The 20,160-nt window shown below is 37.0% G+C and overlaps 1 protein-coding gene across 1 annotated transcript in view; it reads right to left on the bottom strand.

The window, feature by feature from the left end:
* Nucleotides 1-20,160, bottom strand: part of POLN (DNA polymerase nu) — a 91,145-nt gene that overhangs the window by 29,802 nt on the left and 41,183 nt on the right. The window contains exons 18-19 of the mRNA XM_071447389.1: nucleotides 5,255-5,337; nucleotides 913-1,044 (exon numbers count right to left, since the gene is read on the bottom strand). Coding sequence (XP_071303490.1) covers nucleotides 913-1,044; nucleotides 5,255-5,337 — 215 coding nt within the window. The remainder of the gene's footprint in view (nucleotides 1-912; nucleotides 1,045-5,254; nucleotides 5,338-20,160) is intronic.

Raw genomic sequence — 20,160 nt, forward strand, 5'->3', positions numbered from 1 at the left:
TAAAAATGGATGTTCAGTAACTTCACTTTTCTTGAGCAATATTAATAAACAAAGGAATGCAAATGTGTGACACAATGACAGTTCATACTTCCAGTAGATTTTGAGAACCTACAAAGTACAAAAAATTAATTCTACCAATTTTCATTACTAGAAGTGAATTATATGTTTCTGTCATGACACTCACCCATACAGTGATGGGTAATATTATACTGCAAATTTACTATTTATTTCTAAAAAATGTCTTAGTACTGCCTGCCCTTTTAAGAAACAGAGAACTCAATTTTGACAGTTCCACTGATTAGCTTTTAAAAGACAATATTTCAAGCAGCTATGTTTTCTCTTCTCAAATTACTGCACTCCTAGGATTCACTAAATAGAAATGAATATTTAGACTAAAAACAAACTTGGTGCAAGAAGAGTTTGCAGCTGCTGGCTCCAGAAGCACTCTGTGCACATCTGTCACTACAGCTACCACCTGAACTTCAAGAACATAAATTCTGATTGATGCAAAGAAAAAATAAGTTTAAAAAAATGGGCTGTGTAAATTGACTGAACTTCCACGGTCCAGCAGCCATGTACCCAATTTATTAGGTAGAAGATTCCTTGGGCTTTTTTTCTGTTGGAGTACATTATATGTCAAAATGATGCAGTGTAACTTGACATTAAGTGGGGTTCATTCTGAGAACAGATGTCTTATTCTGTTAGTGTCTTTCTGAGAAAAGGCAGACTTAACCAGCTCCTTTTAGGGCTAAAAAAGAAGAAAACCCCAAACCTGATTCACCAAGAAAGGATATTCCATCCTTTTCTGTTGTCTTGTAACTATCTGAATTTGGGTCAAGTTGAATCTTTGTCCTCACCACTGTCACACAGTGCAGATCAATAAACAAAATATGGTCACAGACTTTGGATTACCTTTATTCCGGCACTGCTCAATGGTTTTCTTTGTAAATTCATGCACTTTCTTGTATTTTTGCATAAAACTCTCTATAAATTGACTGGCTTGAACAGGAGTAATTCCCAAGCAGTCAGCGAGACGTTCTTTACCTGGTGGCACAGAAATTATCTCTGTGTGCAATACAGCAGAACAGAAAACCACTACATACAATAGCACTGTTTTCATGCACAATTAGTGGAATTAATTAACTTTACTTACCTCTATGAAAGAAGATGGATCTGATACACTAAAATCATATTGCAGCAAAATAAATGTTTAACCCTGAGCTTGAATGTTTTACTGAAGTTACTGGATTAAGTATATAATTAGTAAGAAATATATAGGAAGTATGTAATTAAGAAATTCCTAGTTAAAATTTATACCTATAAAGTGGTTGAAATCTCTTTTGTTCACAGAGCAATGCTGTTGCTTTAAGTATCATTCTACTAGATCAGTGTTGCAATCTCCAAACTTTGAAGAGCAGATAAAGACTTGAAACTAACTTTTAACAAACACAAATATATTGAAGATCTAAAAAAGGCTGGAGACGTTTAAATTTAGCTAGAAGCTTTAGAATTCAGTCTGAATTTAGAAAGGATGTTTGGCGGCTGGGTCCCACAGATTTCAAAGAGTCCTAGGCACCTCAATGTCAGTAGAAATTGGGGTCCAAGTTTTGAGATAAAAGGGTTGGAAAAAGAAAAAAATGGGAAAAGAAAAAAACAGAAAACATGTTCCAACAGAGGGAGAAAGGAATAACAGCTTTTGGACAGGATATAGGTGCACAATATATGTTATGCTGGATCTAAGAGCATTTATAAGAAAATGTGGAAAAAACCTGAAGATATTCCAGAGTGTTAAAATATAAACTAAGAGTTACCGTTTAAATCCACTTATAAATCAAAAAGTTCCAGTAAAAAATAAAACATACATCAACATTAGTCATATGAAGTTTGAAAGACAGATATATTTATGTCAGCTGCACAGCAACACAGAACCAGCACTGTCTGCAAAGAGCATAAGCTGAGAGGAGACATCTCAAGGCACCAAAGGCACAGAATAGTCATTGTCACAGTAAGACTGTCAAGAAAAATTGTCTGGCACTTTAAAAAGAGAGAGGATTGCAGCCATCTAAATGCCATCACTGTCAGGCTGATGTGCATTTCAGAACAATTCTTGTAGCATTTTGTTCTCAGTCACGCCAGGATCTGCACTGAGCTGCAAGAACACCAGTCTGGACAAGGTGCTAGAGGAAGAAATTCACCCAGACATCCAGGATGACATTTGCTGAGCTACTATAGATTTGTACTCTTTTTTTTTTTTTTTTTTTTTTTTTTTTGACATCTAATTAATTTGGGTTTTCTTCCTGGGTCAGCAAATGACAAAATTATTTGATAAAGTACACGTTGCTAACAGCTAAGAGACTACTGTAGCTTCCTTAGAGAACTGTAACATCTAAGTTTGTCCATGTTATCCATTTAAAGAACTATTAATATACAGAACAATTGCATAAAATACTAGGAAAATTAAAGCACAATATTAGCAAGGACATCTGGAAGGTCCCAGGGAAATGCAGTTCCCAGGAAGCAAAAAGAGGGGAATGAACAGCTACATAATTGTGTCAGATCATGCTCCACAGTGCAGGAGCACAGGCCATGCAAGGCAAAGCCCAGGATGGACTAAATCTTCCCTGAGCACTCTTCTTGAGTTATCTGTGCCAGGGTAATTATCAGCAGCAGCCTGTGAGCTTCAGTGTTCTCCATTCTGCAATATCATCTTTCAAAAATGAAAATAGCATTAGTTTTCATTTAAACACTGTGATAGCCCTCTGTGTCAGTCCAGGGCTTGAACATACTGCCATTGAATAGAAGGAATTCCTTATTTTACAGATGTTTAAGTTGCCTGTGTTTTAGTTCTACAAGATGACTAAGGCAGAAGCAGGTGAATTGAACTGCTCCAAACCAACCAAAAATACTTAAAGAATCTCCTGAGCTGGAAAGGACCCACAAGGATCAATTCCTGGGCCTGCACAGGACACCCCAAGAGTCACCCCAAGAGTCACACCATGTGCCTGGAAATGTTGTCCAAACGCTTCTTGAATTCTAGTCAGGCTTAGGGCTGTGACCACTGCCCTGGGGAGCCTGTTCCAGGGCCCAACCACCTCTCTGGGTGAAAGCTTTTTCCTAATTACCAATCTTCTTTTTCCTTTATTATCCTTCAGAATTAAAGAAAAGACCTTGAAAGCACGAACCAAGTGCAACTTAAGAAAACAAAACAGACAAGCTAAGAAAACAAAAAGAAAATAAAAAGATTACTATTTACTACATGAAAGGTTTTTATTAGCTCCTGTAAGCATAATACAGGCAAGCTCCTCAGGGAGTGTTTTTGTAGTTTTCAATCCTAAAAGAAATATTATTCACACTCTTCAGTTGTATAAAAATGTCTCATTTATGAAAAGTGAGCTGTCTTTTGAAGGGAGACAAACTGTGGGTGGAATTCAGACCATCAATTTCAGGTATCTAACAATTACTTTTTGTCAGCCCAGTTTCCATCTAAGTGGTTTAATGATATCATTTCATGTCTTAATTAGGATCTGATCACACTTCTAATGAACTGGAAACTTCTTATTATCTTTGAGGTGCTTCAACTGCCCTTGTTTGAGAGAGAGAGGGACACAAAGCAAACAAGTAAATGGAGACACTTATATCAAGCACTGAAATCTTTAGTGCCTGGTTCAGAGCAAGTGAGGGAGTGCCAATACTGTGCTTAAATGTAAACATTAAAGTTCTCTATAGGTTAGTAGACAGACATAGGATCCACTGAGCCCCAAGAATTGAGGCATTTCTGACTATATACAGAACTACAGGGCATTAAACTGGTGGAGATTCTTCTGATTACATCTGATATCTGCCTGTTCCACCCACAGTGAAGGGAAGATGGACCTTTTGGAAAGGTCCACCATAGGAAATGTGGACCTTTTGCATGGACCAAGGGGCAGGGGTCACAATGCTGCCATTTTGTAAAATAACCCAGTGATGAAACTATTCAGGTGGGAAATGGAAGGTTTGATTCCAGTCTCAGCACAGACAGGTCTAAATTTACAGTGTAGGGTACTAATGCTGGGCTTTTTAAATACAGATTTTAAACACAGAAGTTTCAAATGCAATACAGCTTAATGTAAAAATGCAGGTGTGTATGCATATGTACACACACACATGCACCCCTAAACATCAAATAGATATTCAGGAGAGCTGAATTTCATGCATTTCTTCCCAACTGAATACCATAAATGATAAATGGAATACCCTGGCTGATCCTGCCTTTGGTTCAAGGACTCAGTGCAAAAGATGGCTTAGAAAGCATTCACAACCAGGAACTCAAGATGTAGCATTAAGTGTTTCCAAGTTACATAAAGTTTGCAGCTCAGGCCTCTGATTTCCTAAATAACTTTTTCAAGAACTCATCCTCTGTAAAGAAAGTTACTCAGGTGCTGACTGAAGCCAATTCACAAGAGCTTCTAGGCTGATGACATACATGCATCTGTCTCCCTAGAAAAGGTAACTCAAGGCATGTAGGAAGTACAAGGAGAGTTGGGCATCATTTAGAAATAGCAGGTGGTTTTGGAAAGTGTGAAGAACATCTTGACTTATCTAGGACCTGGTCAAGACTTAGGCAGAATGGGTAACAGTGGATTTTTGCAAATTTTCTGCAGTTGTGAAGAAATGGCAGCAAACATTAAGACTCAAAGTAAGGAAACACTTTTACACTGTGAGAGTGAGCAAGCACTGGCACAGGTTGCCCAGGGAGGCTGTGGAGCCTTGAAGAGCCCTTTCTCCAGCCCTGAAGACATTGAAAATCTGGACACAGACCTGGGCAAACAGCCCTGGTTGAACAGGAGGCTGGATCTGATGACCTCCAGAGGTCCTTCCCAATCTCTGCCATTCTCTGATTCTATAAATGTGATTTCAAATAATAATGGAGTTTTAAAAATTTCATTGCAGTTATTCTCATCTCTGTCTATATAGTAAGAGAATTAGTTATTTCTAGTTAATTAGTTAATTAAAAAGTCCACTCAAAATTAGACATATGCTTCAGTTATATCAGCAGTAAAAAAATACAAAATCAGGCAATCTTTGTATATGGCAATGCAACTACATTAATTTCATAATTTTTATACTGAGTAGATAATTTATTAATACTGGACAAAAACATAAATGCAATACTCTTACAAACTTTTACTCACCTTTATAATTTCATTCTACTTATATAAATGATGAATAAAGTATAAATTTACAGTGGTTGGGTTTTTCGATAAATGCCTACCTGCTCCATAAACCACAGAGTAAACAATACGCTTTGCTTGCTCTCTATCACCATGTTTCACTTGTTCAATTGGAATCCCTTTCCTAAACAGACAAACAAAAATCATACATTTTCTGTTAAAATTAATTAGTTATCCCCACAGAAAACTTATTTAAAGTCAATAATAATTTAATAACTACAAAATTGTAAGATATGGGCTTAAGGGCTTCTGTTTTCAGCCAGGAATGCACAACTTCTTTACAAATGTTCATAGTAATAGTTCATAGGAAATTAAATTATTAATTTTAATTTTAATCTTCCCCTTTCCTTTTCAATTAAATTCTTGGTTAGGAAAAATCCTACTACTGTATTACTAGTTTTTCAGATTGAGGAGGATTTAATAGTGGCTCTTGAGAAAAGTTAATTATTTCCAGCAGCAGCATTTCTTCAAGATGTGAGGGTCTAGAGACTCAAAGCAGAAGTCTGACCTAAAGCTTGTTTAAATAAGATTATTGTCAGGGCTTCACTAACAGAAATATCCAACCTTTTTTCAAGAAATGACTGATAGAAGCAAGCATTGCTTGCTCCATATGCCTTACAGAGCTCCACAATAGCAAGGCTCCATAAAACAGCAGCAGTGGCTGATTCTGAACTCAAGAGTGCATCCAGATTACTCCCAGACAAGTGTCCTCCATCCCAGTTCCCATTCTCTCCCCACTGACATAAAACAGTCCTACAAAAATGCTAATGGATTTAGCAATGTGAAAAATGAAAAGCTATGACTCTGCAATCAAGTATGTGCCACCTATAGTTTTCCTTATCAAAATGCAGCTTCAGAAAGAATACTGAAATTATTAACAACTGAAAGCACTGAAGAATATTGATCATTTGGTTTAAATGGAAGGGTGTTGGGGGAAATCATACACTCACTCTCTGAAAAAAAATACCTACAAAAATTGTTTTTGAAACATGGAGATTAATTGCTATCAGAGATACTTGATGATCATTTGGGAAAAAAGTCTCCCCATGAGACTGTCAATTTTTTTCATGAGTCTGGTTGCATTTTTAAAACCAAAGTTTTCTATGCTTTGCTATGAAAGCTTTTTTGTCATTAAAGATGTCTTGTTGTGAAGGTTTTAGCTGAGGAGCTTAGAGAAGATGGTGTATTTCTCTGAATCTTCTTCAAGGAAAGTCTTTCAACACTATTAAGACATTCAAACTTCTAGAAAATCAGCAGAGCCACAAATTTTTGCTTGCTTATCTCACACACTGATTTTAGCCAAGCCTATGCTCAGTGCTGATATAATTAGGCACTCTGAATGAGAAACAGGCAGACACTGGATGAAATCAGATTTAAGCAACTCTTTACAGCTGTACAGATTTTTGAAGAGGAAAAATAAAACTGAATATAATTTCCAGCCTTCATTGGACAAAAAGTCTTTGGTTTTGCAGAAGCTCACATTGTTCCTTTGACTACTACTAACTGCTCAAAGATAAAACAAAACTTTTCACTGCTCAGTTTAGTTGAGAAACAGGAGTAATTTAATAGTGTTTCCACCTGTAATGAAGACTGTTCCCACTTAATCATTCTGCTAGTTTGAGACTCTTACAATTTACTTTCTTAGCTGGGGCAGGTCAAAAGTTCATGGATCTTTTTGAATACAATAGGTTGAGATTCCCAGTTGTACCTGAATACAAGGGCAAAGTGGCAATAAGAGCTAATAAGTGCAGAATTAGGAAACTAGACATTATTAAGGATTTCCTGAAACAATCTCCAGCAGAAAGACTCCAGGAATTTCCTGAAGAACCTGGCAGGGAACTACACAGACACTTGAGAAAGCATTGATCCCAAGGGAAAATAGAATCTGGTAAGAGCAAATATCACCTTTCTGACATGCAACACTAAGACTGGGGAATGCTGAAACTGGGGAAACCCTAAAAATGTAATGCTGCTTTCCTAATACTGCATAATTTGAACTAGAGGATTGGACAAGACAAGAAATGGGAGAACAGCAGCAGAATTTACTTGCAGATTTACTGAAGTCAGAGGCTAGAGACAGCTGAGGGCAGTGGGTACATCAGCTGCTCACTTCTCTGGAAAAGAAGGGCTACAACATAAAGGACACAGTGGGTAAGAACTGTGGAGACCTGTAGGGGAACATAGACATTCATCAGGCCATGGTGCTGAGGGAGACACAAGGTGAGACTTGTTGGGAGGGACTGGTGCCTCTAGAGAAGTTTTAGCAGTGAAAGAAGACACCAGAACTGGATTTGTGCACAATTAGAACTGCTGCTAGAACTTTGATGATGATATTGCATTACCCAAGCTTCAGCTTGGAGGGCTGACTGGAAAAAACAGAAATAGTCTCATTGCTGTAATGATGACTGGTAGGGTCAGCAATCACAATAAAATCTTGCCTAACACAGTTATTGGTGCAGATGTACATGCATCATGTAATCATGGCAATCCAACAGTCACTTAGCAATTCCTGGTCTGTGATTAGTCATGAAACACATGGAAAAAAAATAATTTCAGAGCCTTATCTTAAGTATTTCCTTCAATATAATGTTACAACTAAAATGGTCAGTCAACACCTCTGAGCATGTCAGTGGGAAATGTGAGCACTGGACAGAGAGGCATTACATCTACCACTTCTAGTATTTGCAAATTTATGTACCACATGAAAGAATACATAATTATAAGGTATGAAATTGCCATATAAATCAAAACTGCTTGAGCAAACAGAAGTCATTAATCATAACTATTCTTTTTTCTTCCTATAAATGGGTTTTTTCTCTTTGTATTGACAATTATTGGCTTCTACTAGAGTGTTTGATTCCTTCTATAATTCAGAGAGGCATTCCTACGTTTGAGGTGAAGGTTGTTTATTCCTTTGAACAATAAAATTAAAGGGGAGATGTGCAGTTTCTCAGAACTGCAGCAGCCATGTTAGAAATCCCCAGTGGGCTTTCTGCTTTATCCTGTTTCCTTTACAAACTAATTTAGGTTTGTGATAATTGATTTGTTTTAATGGGTACTGTGAGAACCTATTTCATGATAAAATCTTTATTTTGCCTTCGGACTCATCATGGAACACCCATAATATTGATAAAAAGACATTGTGATCTGCATAATTGCATAACAAGTTTTTAGCAAGCCATCCAGGGCATGAAAATATTCAGTGCTGAAGTGTGGTATATGTAACATAGATCTTTTGTAGAAATGCATTTTTTTAAATAGACTTGAATCTGAAAAAGGAAGGTGAATGGGCATAAAGTAGTCTTATCTGCTGGGCAGTGACACTGAGGCTGTGACTCCAGCCCCGCCAGTGCTCTCTGTACAGCTGGAGTAAGAAGAAGACTGTAAATGCAATGTTATAGAAATTGATACAGACAAAAGCTTAGGAGGAAAAAGAATTTGCTGCAGATTTTGTTGTGGAAACAGCAAAATTCCTGAAGGCCTGCAGGAAATAAATATGCAGTTACTAGTTCTAGCATGAAACATATTTTCCCATTTTAGTATACCCTTCTCATTACTCTCTCTCAAATATGCTGGGAAAAATTCAAGCTCATAATCAGTATTTTCACCATCTTCAAATCTTCAAATGTGCAATATTTCACCTTCTGCATTCCTGTCCTTGCCTGCACACTTGTCTCAGGCTATTTCCACATCTCTGATTTGTTTGTCCTTTACTTTGTTTAGCACTGATTTGCAAGTACTTTGCCTTACAGTACTTTATTTGATAGACATCTCTAAGGCTGAATAAAGAACAGCCCTCAGTGCTGGAAGACATGCTCAGGTTGGCAAATCTCAGTATCCTAGGAAAGAGTTAGCAGAGCTAAACAATCTGGGAAGGTCTGTAAGAGCAGCAAACAACTTGCAGACAAAAATTGTAGTATATCTAACAAACACAGTGAGAGTACAGATACACAAAGTCTTTAAAATTGTGGCTCTAGTAAGAACTGGACTGTGTGTCTAAAAGTGAATAGCTGCCTAATTCTGAGAGTAAAAAACATGGAGAAAAAATTTTCTAGCAAACAGTGAAGAAGGATAACATGAAATTATGATTAAGAAACAAAGTTAAGATACGAAACAAAAGGAAGAATATATAATTTCTTATTTTTTAAGAGAAAATAATTTGAATATTATCATAATTTCTCCAAAATTCACTATACATTTTCATTTATTAATGGGGTCTAATGGACACATCAAAGAGTTTCTACTGAATTCAGTCTTAAGTCTCTAATACATATGAACACCAAGTTTCTTTATACCCAAAAAAGATACAGCAATCATAGCTGTAATTTTAACAAAGTTTAACTGTAAACTGGAACAGCACATTTAATACAGAGTAGATATCTCAATGGATTAATTTTTTACCTGTATAGAATACTAAAAAACTAACATGAATTTTAGTATACAGAAATGAGCTCACACAACATAAACACATAAAATACCCATTAAGATTAAAGAGGCCACAGGGCATAACATATGAGCAATGGCAAAATAAAACCTTGAGAACAGGTAGAAATGGGAGGAAATCAGTCTTAAAAGAATGCGATAAGACATTCCAGAATTTCTGGGAAACGCTGCGTGGGGACGGAAGGCAACTGTTTATGCACAGGAAAAGGCAGAACAAACTCCTCAAACACAATATCTGGCAGGCATGTGCTGCCTTGATCTGCATTACACTCCAGCCAAGCTATGCTCACTCATAATAGCCACAAACCCTTGGCTGCTCTCTTGCATCTGCCAATTCATCCCAGTCCAAGCTGTGAATTGTTGGTGTGGGAAATGAGATGGAGTGGCATTAAATTCATTTTATATGCGGTCATTAATGTCCAATGAATGAGTCAATGTATGAGTGAGTACACATTTGTTCATCCGATGGCTCTTACAGCTTTTTATGTTTTCATCAGTGAACTATATAAATCTCATTTTCCATCACCTGTTGCTGTTTAATAGCAGATGAGAGTTTTATATTCTGTAAGTTTGTGGCTGGAACTTGGTGTTGGGATATGAAATAGGTATGGACTCTTACATGATCAGAAAAATTAGAAAAGCCCAGTTTTACAGCAGTATCACCATTGGGTACATCATGTAAATTCTGAAAGTTCACTGTTTCAGTTTAGCAGACCTTATATCTGAGACAGTCAGAATACATATACTCTGTTTCACATATATATATATTTATATTTATATAACAGAGATATATATATAACAAAGTATATGAGTATTCAAGACATACAGAAAAAAAATTGGCTACCTGTAACCCAGCTCATCCACTGCTAATGCAATGAGCAAGAATAAACAATTTTTTTGAAAGCTGCTATTCCATGACTCATGGAAAATGCTGACAAGGCTCAGACATACTTTGTCTCAGATATTTGTAAGGTAATATGCAGAAGCTAACTTGGAATTACTTTTGCCTGGCTAATCTCTGCTACAAAATACAGAAAATGAAGAGGCTGGGAAACAGTTTCCCTGAAGACATTGTCATATCAAAATATATCACTACTTTTGTGTTGTATCAATCAAGAGCTAGACATAAGATATGTAAAATTAGCCCATCTTTTTTCATACAGAAATGTAAAATGTATGGTTTCTATGCTTTCTATAACTATGAGGCATTAACACAACTATGTTCAAAAAAAAGTAATGAGATTATCTTTCACACAGGAGCATGGAGACAGCAGGATGAAAAATGAAATTTTTCTAGACTGCCCAGAAGAGTGGAAATACAGCTAAGATACTTATCTAAAAATAGGAAAGAAACCTCTCCCCAGAGAAGCTGTGGACTCCCTATTTCTGCAGGTGTTCACAGCCAGGCTGGATGGGCTCTGAGCATCCTGGCCTAGTGAAGGTGTCCCCTGCCCATGGTAGGGGGCTGTGACTATATAGTCTTCCAGGTCCCTCCCAACACAAACATTGTAGGATTCTAGGATTCTATGAAAAAAAGCATCTACAAAGACTAAAATGCAGACTAACATCTTGCCAGAAGGGAAGCAACAGGTCAAGAGTAACAGAAAGATAAACCTTTCTGTTGTAACCTAAGTATATATTAGTTTTTTGTTGCATTTTTTTATCTGTCACTTCTAAACACTTCTCATGTCTGATTCAAAGGTTATGGCAAATGCCTGTATTTGCAATTTTATCATTACCTGGTTTGCATAAGTGAGATAAAAGGTTACAGAATAACACCAAGAAACTCCTCACAGCATAGGACACCAGATCCCTCACATCTCTTCCTCCTCACCTGAAGGGCAATACATAGTATTACATAGTATTACATTTATATCCATATATATTTAACCCTACCCTGGCATCAGGAGAGGCAGAGCTGTCTTGCAGGAGCCACTGCACATGCTGGAGGATCCCTGGCATGGATCTTCCACATAAATGTAAGGGTCATGTAATCATGGGTCAGAGGGGAGAGAGTCACAACACACAATTCAGGAGTTTAACATTGTGTTTCATTTAGTTAATAAGGTTTTTTTAAAGTTTTTATTTGTGTTCAGCTTCTTTGAATTAAAGACTACAGCTGTCAGCTTGATGTCCTCCTTCCCAGACTACAGCCAACTCTAAAACATTTTTGTCATTTTGTCTCTTTTCCCTTTGGGTATGCCACCCTACCAAATTGTGGTTTAATTTCTTTTATATGTATTTAGCACCAGGAAAATCTTTATAACCCCTGTAAAACACTTTTGCAAGAATCCAGAAGCACTTTAGCATTTTAAAACTTCTTCCAGTAGCTAATCATAAAATAATTTATTTTGTGTGAGTAGCCTCTATAATCCACTGCATGAAGATTTATTTCATTAGTCCTCAGCCTCCTTTTAAAGAGCATGGTATCTAACTTTCATGTATTTTAAAGAAGATAAAGACATGACTTTGCAGTTTGCCATGAGGGTCAGAAGTCTTCTGTTGTTACATTTTAAAGTAGCAGGGAACCAGATAAAGCAATTGCAACAAGGTTATGGCATAAATTATAGCTATCATCAGTAACGACTTGCTGAAAGATTAATCTGGGACTGAAGTGATCCATTATCTTTATGAAGATATTTACTGGCATGTTGCTGTTTCAGGTATCAGATACTGAAGAGATAAATTAGATAGCACTTATTTTCAGTGCTCTTCATTAAAAAAGGACACTTAGAAGATTTTTCTGTAAAAATGCCCAATTCTGGACATATGTCAGCTGGAGCAGGAAGTCCCTGACACTGACATAGAGCACACCTTTACCCTGCAACCTTCACCTTGCCTCTCCTTCACCCCTATAGGAAAAAAAGAAAAAGGGCTTTCACCTCACATATCCATAGTCTTTTTTTATTTCAAAGCCATGAGGGCAGTCTTATTTTAGGGTCTCTCTGGGTCTAGGAGCACAGAAGAGAAGGAAGTCAGGGTAACTAACTCCTCACATCAGGTGCTGGTGTGAGCATCAACAGTGATGGGCACCATCACTGAAAGAACAAATAAATGTTAATGCATTAAGAGGTCTATGCAAACTGGGATGGCATAAAATTTCTCAGAGGCCATTTGTATAAAACAACAGGGATCAAATGCAAATTAATGCCCTTGGAGTTCTTTCTTTACTTATCACAAATCACTTTTAAAGCTTTTCTTCAAGCAGCTTCAAATAGTTAAGACAGAACAGCAGCCATTTTGGGAGATGACACAGGCAGCTGCAGCAGAGCATCAAATAATTACACATCTTGGACCTATCAAAAGTCTCAAAGAAATAGAGGGACCTTCAGAGCAGCCTTTAGATAAATACTGGAAAAGTGAAACAGAAAGAACTGAGTTCTTAACATATAATCAAAAGATGATGTAATGCCATCTCAGATATTACACAGAACAAAATATAGAGTTATCATATTGTTCCAACAATGTATAGTTTGCTCAGGAAAAATAGGCAGGGGAAGGAGGAGATGTCATATTACAACAAACTGCATCCACACAATACAGAAAAAAATTAAGACACAGACTTTGAAACATCTTGGCCGGGCAATCAAAAAAGGAAGAAATCAGTCATGCTATATATAAGGGTCTTGAACAAATTCTGCAGAGAGGGATAAGAAACTTCCTATCCCATCTTTTTCAATCTTCTCTATAAACACCTCTTTCAGCTTAAATTTCTGCTATGCCTTGGGTCAACACTGAACTAAAGGCAAAAGTAAAAGTGAAGAATGAATTGCCGTGACATTCTTGATTTCATCAAAATTTAGCTTGGCACTAGAGTTGAAGTTGAGTTAAATGAAATAAAAGGAAATATTTTACTGAGCTCTGGAGTGTGCTCATAAAACAGAGCATTTTATCAAAGTCACTCTAGAAGGACATGACTGTTTGGAGATAAGAGTTTCATACACAACAAAACCTTTCTATGAAATTAGCAAAGCCAAAAGTTATCAGACACCACAAAACAGCTGAGGACTATCCAGCCTCCTCAGAGCTTGCTTTCTCTCTAGTTTCTGTGTTAGTTGTGGTGGTGGCAATTGTAAAACTTTATTTTTCATTTACTCTAGAAGGCTAAGAAAGCATTTAATGTGCAATAATAATAAGCTCCCAATGTGACCTAAAATTAGGCTGTCTGCTTAAACTTATAGTTAACTGCCTGATTTATTTAAAGCTTCTAAAACCAAAAGCCATTATGCTTCTTGAAGACTTTATTCCCTCTGCTTCATCTGCCAGTCTAAACTAAAGCCACAGCTGCACTTTTACAAGGTAGTGTAAAGTACAAGGTGAAATTTCCACAGGTTGTCATACAGACTGTCAGAGTGCAAAGTAAGACAAGTGTTAAATTTCATTAATATCAACTATTGCAAATGAGCTTTCAAAACACATAGAAATCTGTTTGCTGCAAAAGTGACACTGTTAAAATATTCCCCACCAACACTCATGAGGTGTTGAACTTGGAGCTTAAAACATTTTAAAACTCTGATTCTGAGAAGGCAAACTGAACATCTTCCCCTTTTACCACATACAGCAGCTGCAGGAGCCACAAGTGGTACAGCCTCACTCACAACTTCTTTACCAAACAAGTTATTAAATAGCAGATTCATAATGAAAAGTACCTGTACATAGTACCTGTCCCTGAATTTGTGACTTGATTTGAAAGAGCATGCCTTCCCATTCAAACTGAAATTGTGTCTCTCTTAACAGCATATAAGAAAAAAATTACTGATTCCACACTTTTTATCAGTATCACTCTAAATAAAGGTACAAGATGAGAGATATCTTAGCTATTGATCAGAATAGAAATTATATATATATAGCAAAAAATGCTTCTTCAGAATCTGTTTCACCAAAGGAAAGTAAGTAGAAGCCTTGAAACTAACTAAAAATTGTAACAGGATTAGAAAGCCAGCCAAATTAATGTTAATGAAAGAAATGTTATATTAAACCTTAGTGAGTGTCCTAGAAGGCAGCACTGAGCTTAGGACCTCCTGATTTACAGTGAATCAATACAGGCTGAGTTACAGAACCAAACTTCAGAGCTGAAGGATCACAACAGTCACACACTTCTAAAGGGAGACTTCAGCAGAGATGCTCAGTTACACTTATTTAAGGGGGCTGTAACACACAGGAAAACTTTTCTCCACTCTCTTTAAAGGATAGTAGAAATAACCCTAAATACTCCCCAGTAAAGAGTAGACATAATTGTAATTTGTCTTAATACTGCAAAAGTTCCACCATTTTATATGTGCTCAGTGGCATGGAATGTCTCTTCTTCATTGCAACTCCAAAACCAAAGATTTTGCCATTTTTCAATGGATAAAGTGGAATGAATTAACTCAGATTCATTTCAGACTTGACATTAAGTTCATAAAAAGGGAAGAAATGAATGAATCCAAGAGACCCCATGTCCTAGAAGATTAGAAGTGTATGAAATAGCAAGTGTATGAAATAGCCTGGATTATCTAAAAAATCTTTAGACAAATATGGGGCTCTAAGAACCCTAAACTGGTATAGCTCATTATTTAGACAAAGAACAAAACTAAAAGAGCTCTGCTTGGGGTAAAGGGAGCTGTGTAACCCTGTGGCTGCATCTTGTAACTCTATGTCTGCTAATGGGGACAGGAGGAAAGCTAAAGCTCTTCCTGTTTCCTTAGTAGAAATCCACCTGGATAAGCATGATTATTTAATTATTCCTTAATCACCTAACAAACACACAGGTGACATCTCTTGATTAATAATGACTCTGTTCAAGCTTGTTGATAATATTTTCATAAAATTAATATAGAAGGACAAATACTCCTATCTGTTTAAAAACCATTCAGCTGCAGATGTGGTGTTCACTTCCCAGAAATCTATTTAACTTATCCCTGATTAACTGGTCTTTCCTCTTGCCATTTGAGTAGGCAGCCCAACTGAATTCCATATCTGCTATACCATACAGTTATATGAATTAACCTGAAAAAATACTATTTTGTGAAGGATTAATCTTTAATCTATTTAATACAAAGAAGGTATTTGAAACAAAGTCATATGAAATGGATATGGGCAGGTGTGTATATATTTAGTCAGCCTACCACCAAGCCTTTGTGCATACCTGACCTTATCTTTTCCAAACAGACCCAGTTATCTTTTTGTACGATTCAGCCCATGGGGACTTATTTTGATTAATTTCAGGAATATTCAAAATACCTCTGTCTATTTCCTGTGTTCTTCAGAACTCAGCAGGGCATCAGCAGATAGAGCTATTGTCAGGAAGTATCCTGAATTGCCAAGAGGCTGGAAAAACAAGAGTCCTTATTTTGTCACAATTCCTACCAGACCAACTGCCAGTATGCAACAGTTTGGCTCACCTGGCCATCACTGGATATAATCAGCTCTGTGAGCCCTCTGCTTTGCAGGTGGTAAAGAAATAAAATTCCACACTTCCTGCAGGAAGACATTCTGTGAACAAACCAAATCTTCCTACACTGTTGTCTTTTTATACAAGTATGGCTGAACTTATTAAAAAAAAAAAATCACCCAAAAACAAAACAAAAAGCCTTTTCTTCTTTCATCATGCTAATTTCAAGTAATTCTGTGCTTTGTTTCTCTCTAGGCTTTTTCTTAAGTAATTTCCAAAACCAGCATGTCAGTCTCTAACAAAACAGTTCAGAACAGATATCACCATGATACCACAGAAATACCAGCTGAGGAGAGATGGACTTTCATGTTCAGAACATTTCATAAACAGTTCCCAAGGTTATTTGAAATGTTCAAGTTCCTCTCATTGTGGCATGGATAGTATAAGCTAAAGACCTTTCCATGTCTTAAAAGCATCAGCCAACCAAGCTTACACTATAAAAATGGAAATAAATGTTTTTCAAAATGATTGGTGGTAATGAATTTATAAATCCCTTGGAATATTTACAGGATAATTACACACTTCTTTATTTTAGATATAAACTGCTATGGCTACAAAGACATAATGAGATATATCCTCTTCTCTGGAGCCAATTTTTTAAACTCTCTGAAAGCCACACAGACTCAGGTGAACAATTATTATGTCCAGTACTTACTAGAAGGTAAATTCAATACCTGGAAGAAGCACAGGTATTCATGCTGCTCTCCATCACCACACAAAAGAAAGCACTAATAGCATGAATATGAGGGAGCAGATGACAGATGAGAGAGAAGGGAGTATTTTGTGGTTTGGATCTTACAAAACTCAGATCTCAATGTGAAACAGGAGCAACTAGACCACTATCAAATTCTCCAGCCTTCTTTCAAACACTGCCATGAGTGTAAGCTTTGCACACAACTACCACAAACCATCCTTTCATTGGTATAATCAGAGCAAATATCACCCTTAAAGAGTATGCACTAACTACCTTGTTACTTTAATTCACTATCAGTAGTTAATGTGCATAGGTTAAATTACAGTTCAGAGCTAGACATTGATACTTTAAAGAGGCTGCCCATTTTCATACTGGAATGGCAGCAGGTATCAGATTATTATAGCTTTTAATACACAACACATCTGTATACTGAACAGTATTAGACCTACTCCTCTGCTATATAGTAACATGTAAGTATTACTATATAGAGATTATTTAAATTTCTCTACTCTCCTATTCTTTTAACTTTTAGAATTTAAGGAAAACTCACTGCAAACAGGCAAACTTTTTGTGTGTTCTCTGATTTCCATAGTGAAAACGAGTTAGAGTACAACTGCTTAACAATGTTATCTATTAAAGGCATTTTTCTGAGGCATAGACCAACTTGGGTATCATTACACTGGATCTACAGAAAATCTATAGCACAGAAAATACCCAGGTAATTTATCACAGCATGGGAAAGTTTGTGCACAGGGACAATTATCTTTCTACTCTCACACAATTAAACACTCACCATTTATAGCAGTAATAAATTCATGCTTGCAAGTAGATCATACTGTAACCAACTTACTAAATATCTTTGTTAATTTCTCCCCTTCTCAAATAGCAAATATCATCTAAAGAAAATGTATATTTACCATGAGAAGATAGCAGTAAATCAATAAAAACAATCTAGAAATATTATTAAATCTCAGAGAAGTAATGTGGTCAAGAGAATGTTCTTTGTTTCATATGCTAGTATTATCCCTAGAGACTATAATTCCCCTGGGTATTCCCTTTCCTAAATTTCTGGATATAGGAATATTGGACTTTCACTTCAATCCATTTGCAACAAATCTTCTTACAGGGTCTTTTCCTCTGAACCTCTTGGTTTACGAGGATATAAAGTCTACATGTTTTACCATCTTAGTTCATAGTTATAATTTAGAAAGGGCAAAATGGTCTCATAAATCTGCTAGGCCATTTATGACAGACACATCAGTGTTCTATTTCAGGCTTGAGAACATAAAACATAGAACATAAATATACTTTCCAGATATTAGGAATATCTGCAGCAAATAATGGATCACAGTGACAACATCTTCAAGCTTAAATTGACTAAGCTTGTTCAGAGCCATAAATAACAGAGTTGCATTTGTATGGCCAGGCTGCCCTCAGGACCCCTAATAGAGGGCAGTACTGTGCTCTGCTGGATGCAGCTGAGCTTGTCACTACTGGGGATCTCCAGTTGTCAGAGACAAATTCTAAAGAAACAAAGAAAGGACTTACCCAAATATTTTAAGTATGAATGAATGCTCCAATCATAGGAACTCTGAAGCAGTACTATCCTAATTTAAAAAAGCACTCAAGCAGTAAAGTAGGCAGAAGTCAGATAGGATGAAACCCCTACATGAAATACATCATACTATGATGTGTTTAAGTGCTTAGCTAAATCAAGATACTTCTCCTGGTTTTTGACACAACGTTGCCAATATGAGTATATACTATGATGGAGGAACAACAACCTACTGAGAAGGGTGACAAAAGAACAGTTTGAAAGAGACAGCTAATCATTACACCAGGAATTACTAAATTTTGCAAAGTGCAGATTAGCTAAAAGACTAAATTTATTTTTCAGCATCTATTTTTGAAAGTGGTTTTAAGATATGCACATCAACAGCATTTTAAATACAATTATTTATTTTTCATTTATTTTGTAAAAGCTAAAGAAGTGAGAGAAAGTTCACACTGAGGCTTGTTGTCATCAGGATGTCTAATGGTAGTTAGGTCTCTTGGCTGGTCAGACAGCTGCCAGGACAGCTCTCATCACCTTCAGCACTGGGATGATGATTTGGATGGAAAAGGATTATGACTGTCATAAGGCATCAAGGCAACATAACACAAGGTGAACTTGCAGGTAGCTAGAATCCATTATATCATGAATTTTTAAAAGTTTAGGCAAGCCTTGAAACTTTGCCAAGTGTTCAGTGTGTCATTAACGTAATGCACTCTTGGTGTTGTTGTAATAGCAGGTGTTGACCTGTCTTTAAGGCTTTTTCTTTGTAGGACATAAGAGAGGACTCACTGTAAAATAATTTGGTAATGCCTTACAATCATCATCACAGCAAACAGGGGGAAGAGCACTAAGCATATACAAGAGAGCATCAAAATCTCTATCACCTTAGTTTTAGCTGGGGTAACTATGTTAGATGACCAGAAAATGTATTGGCTGTACAAGGCAGAGATGAGCAAGCTGGTCTAGTGGAAGATGTCCCTGCCCATAGCAAGGGGATGGACTAGATAATCTTTAAAGGCCTCATCCAACACAAACCATTCTGTGGTTCTGTAGAAGTTAACTGCAGCTTCTGATAGTTTTAGCTGAATAGCCACTTCAAGACAGTTCTGCCAAAGGGAATACACAATACTTCAAAAACACTCTACAGCAAGCAGTGTCTCCAGCAAACAGCTGAGCCCAGAGCAGGGAGGCACAGAATGCTGGAGCTGAGTTACTCCTGAAATGAGCTGTCTCTGCAAGCTCACCAGAGCAGCACAAGACCCCAGCCCAGCCTGGCAGGAGCCTTGCCTCTCACTGGGGTTGGTTTGGGTACTGTGTTGCACATGAGTGAATTTTAGCTTGGCAGTTAATACCTCTACTCAGCCCTTTACTACCATGTACAGACACAGCCTGGGCTGACACACACACACCTCTACCTGCTCTGCTGACCAGGGTAAAGATTCCGTATGAATGATGCTCAGCAGAAACATGGATCCAACAGGGTTCCAAGAAAAATGCATCTCTAAGGCACCAGAGATAGGCTGAGTCACAGCATAGAATACCAAAGCAAATTGTGAAAGGAAAGCCTTTATACATAAGAGATCTTAATTTAATCAGGAACTCATAGAGTTCACCTCTTTGCAGAAACTGCCCACCCATGTGTATTTCCTGCCAAATGCTATAAAAAGCCTGTGAAAGTTTTTTAAAAGGTTGGATTTCATTTGAAGGCAGCTGAAAGGCAGCTAAGGACCAGAGTCATGTTTCAGTGAAGAAGCTATGAAGTTTAGAAAAAATAAGTGAATAAACTGATGCAAAACTTGGCTGGACTCTGGAGTGTGGCTCA

This window comes from Agelaius tricolor, unplaced genomic scaffold (assembly GCF_023055355.1).
Source record: "Agelaius tricolor isolate 1412-34295 unplaced genomic scaffold, bAgeTri1.0.p SCAF_24, whole genome shotgun sequence".
Taxonomy (NCBI): domain Eukaryota; kingdom Metazoa; phylum Chordata; class Aves; order Passeriformes; family Icteridae; genus Agelaius; species Agelaius tricolor.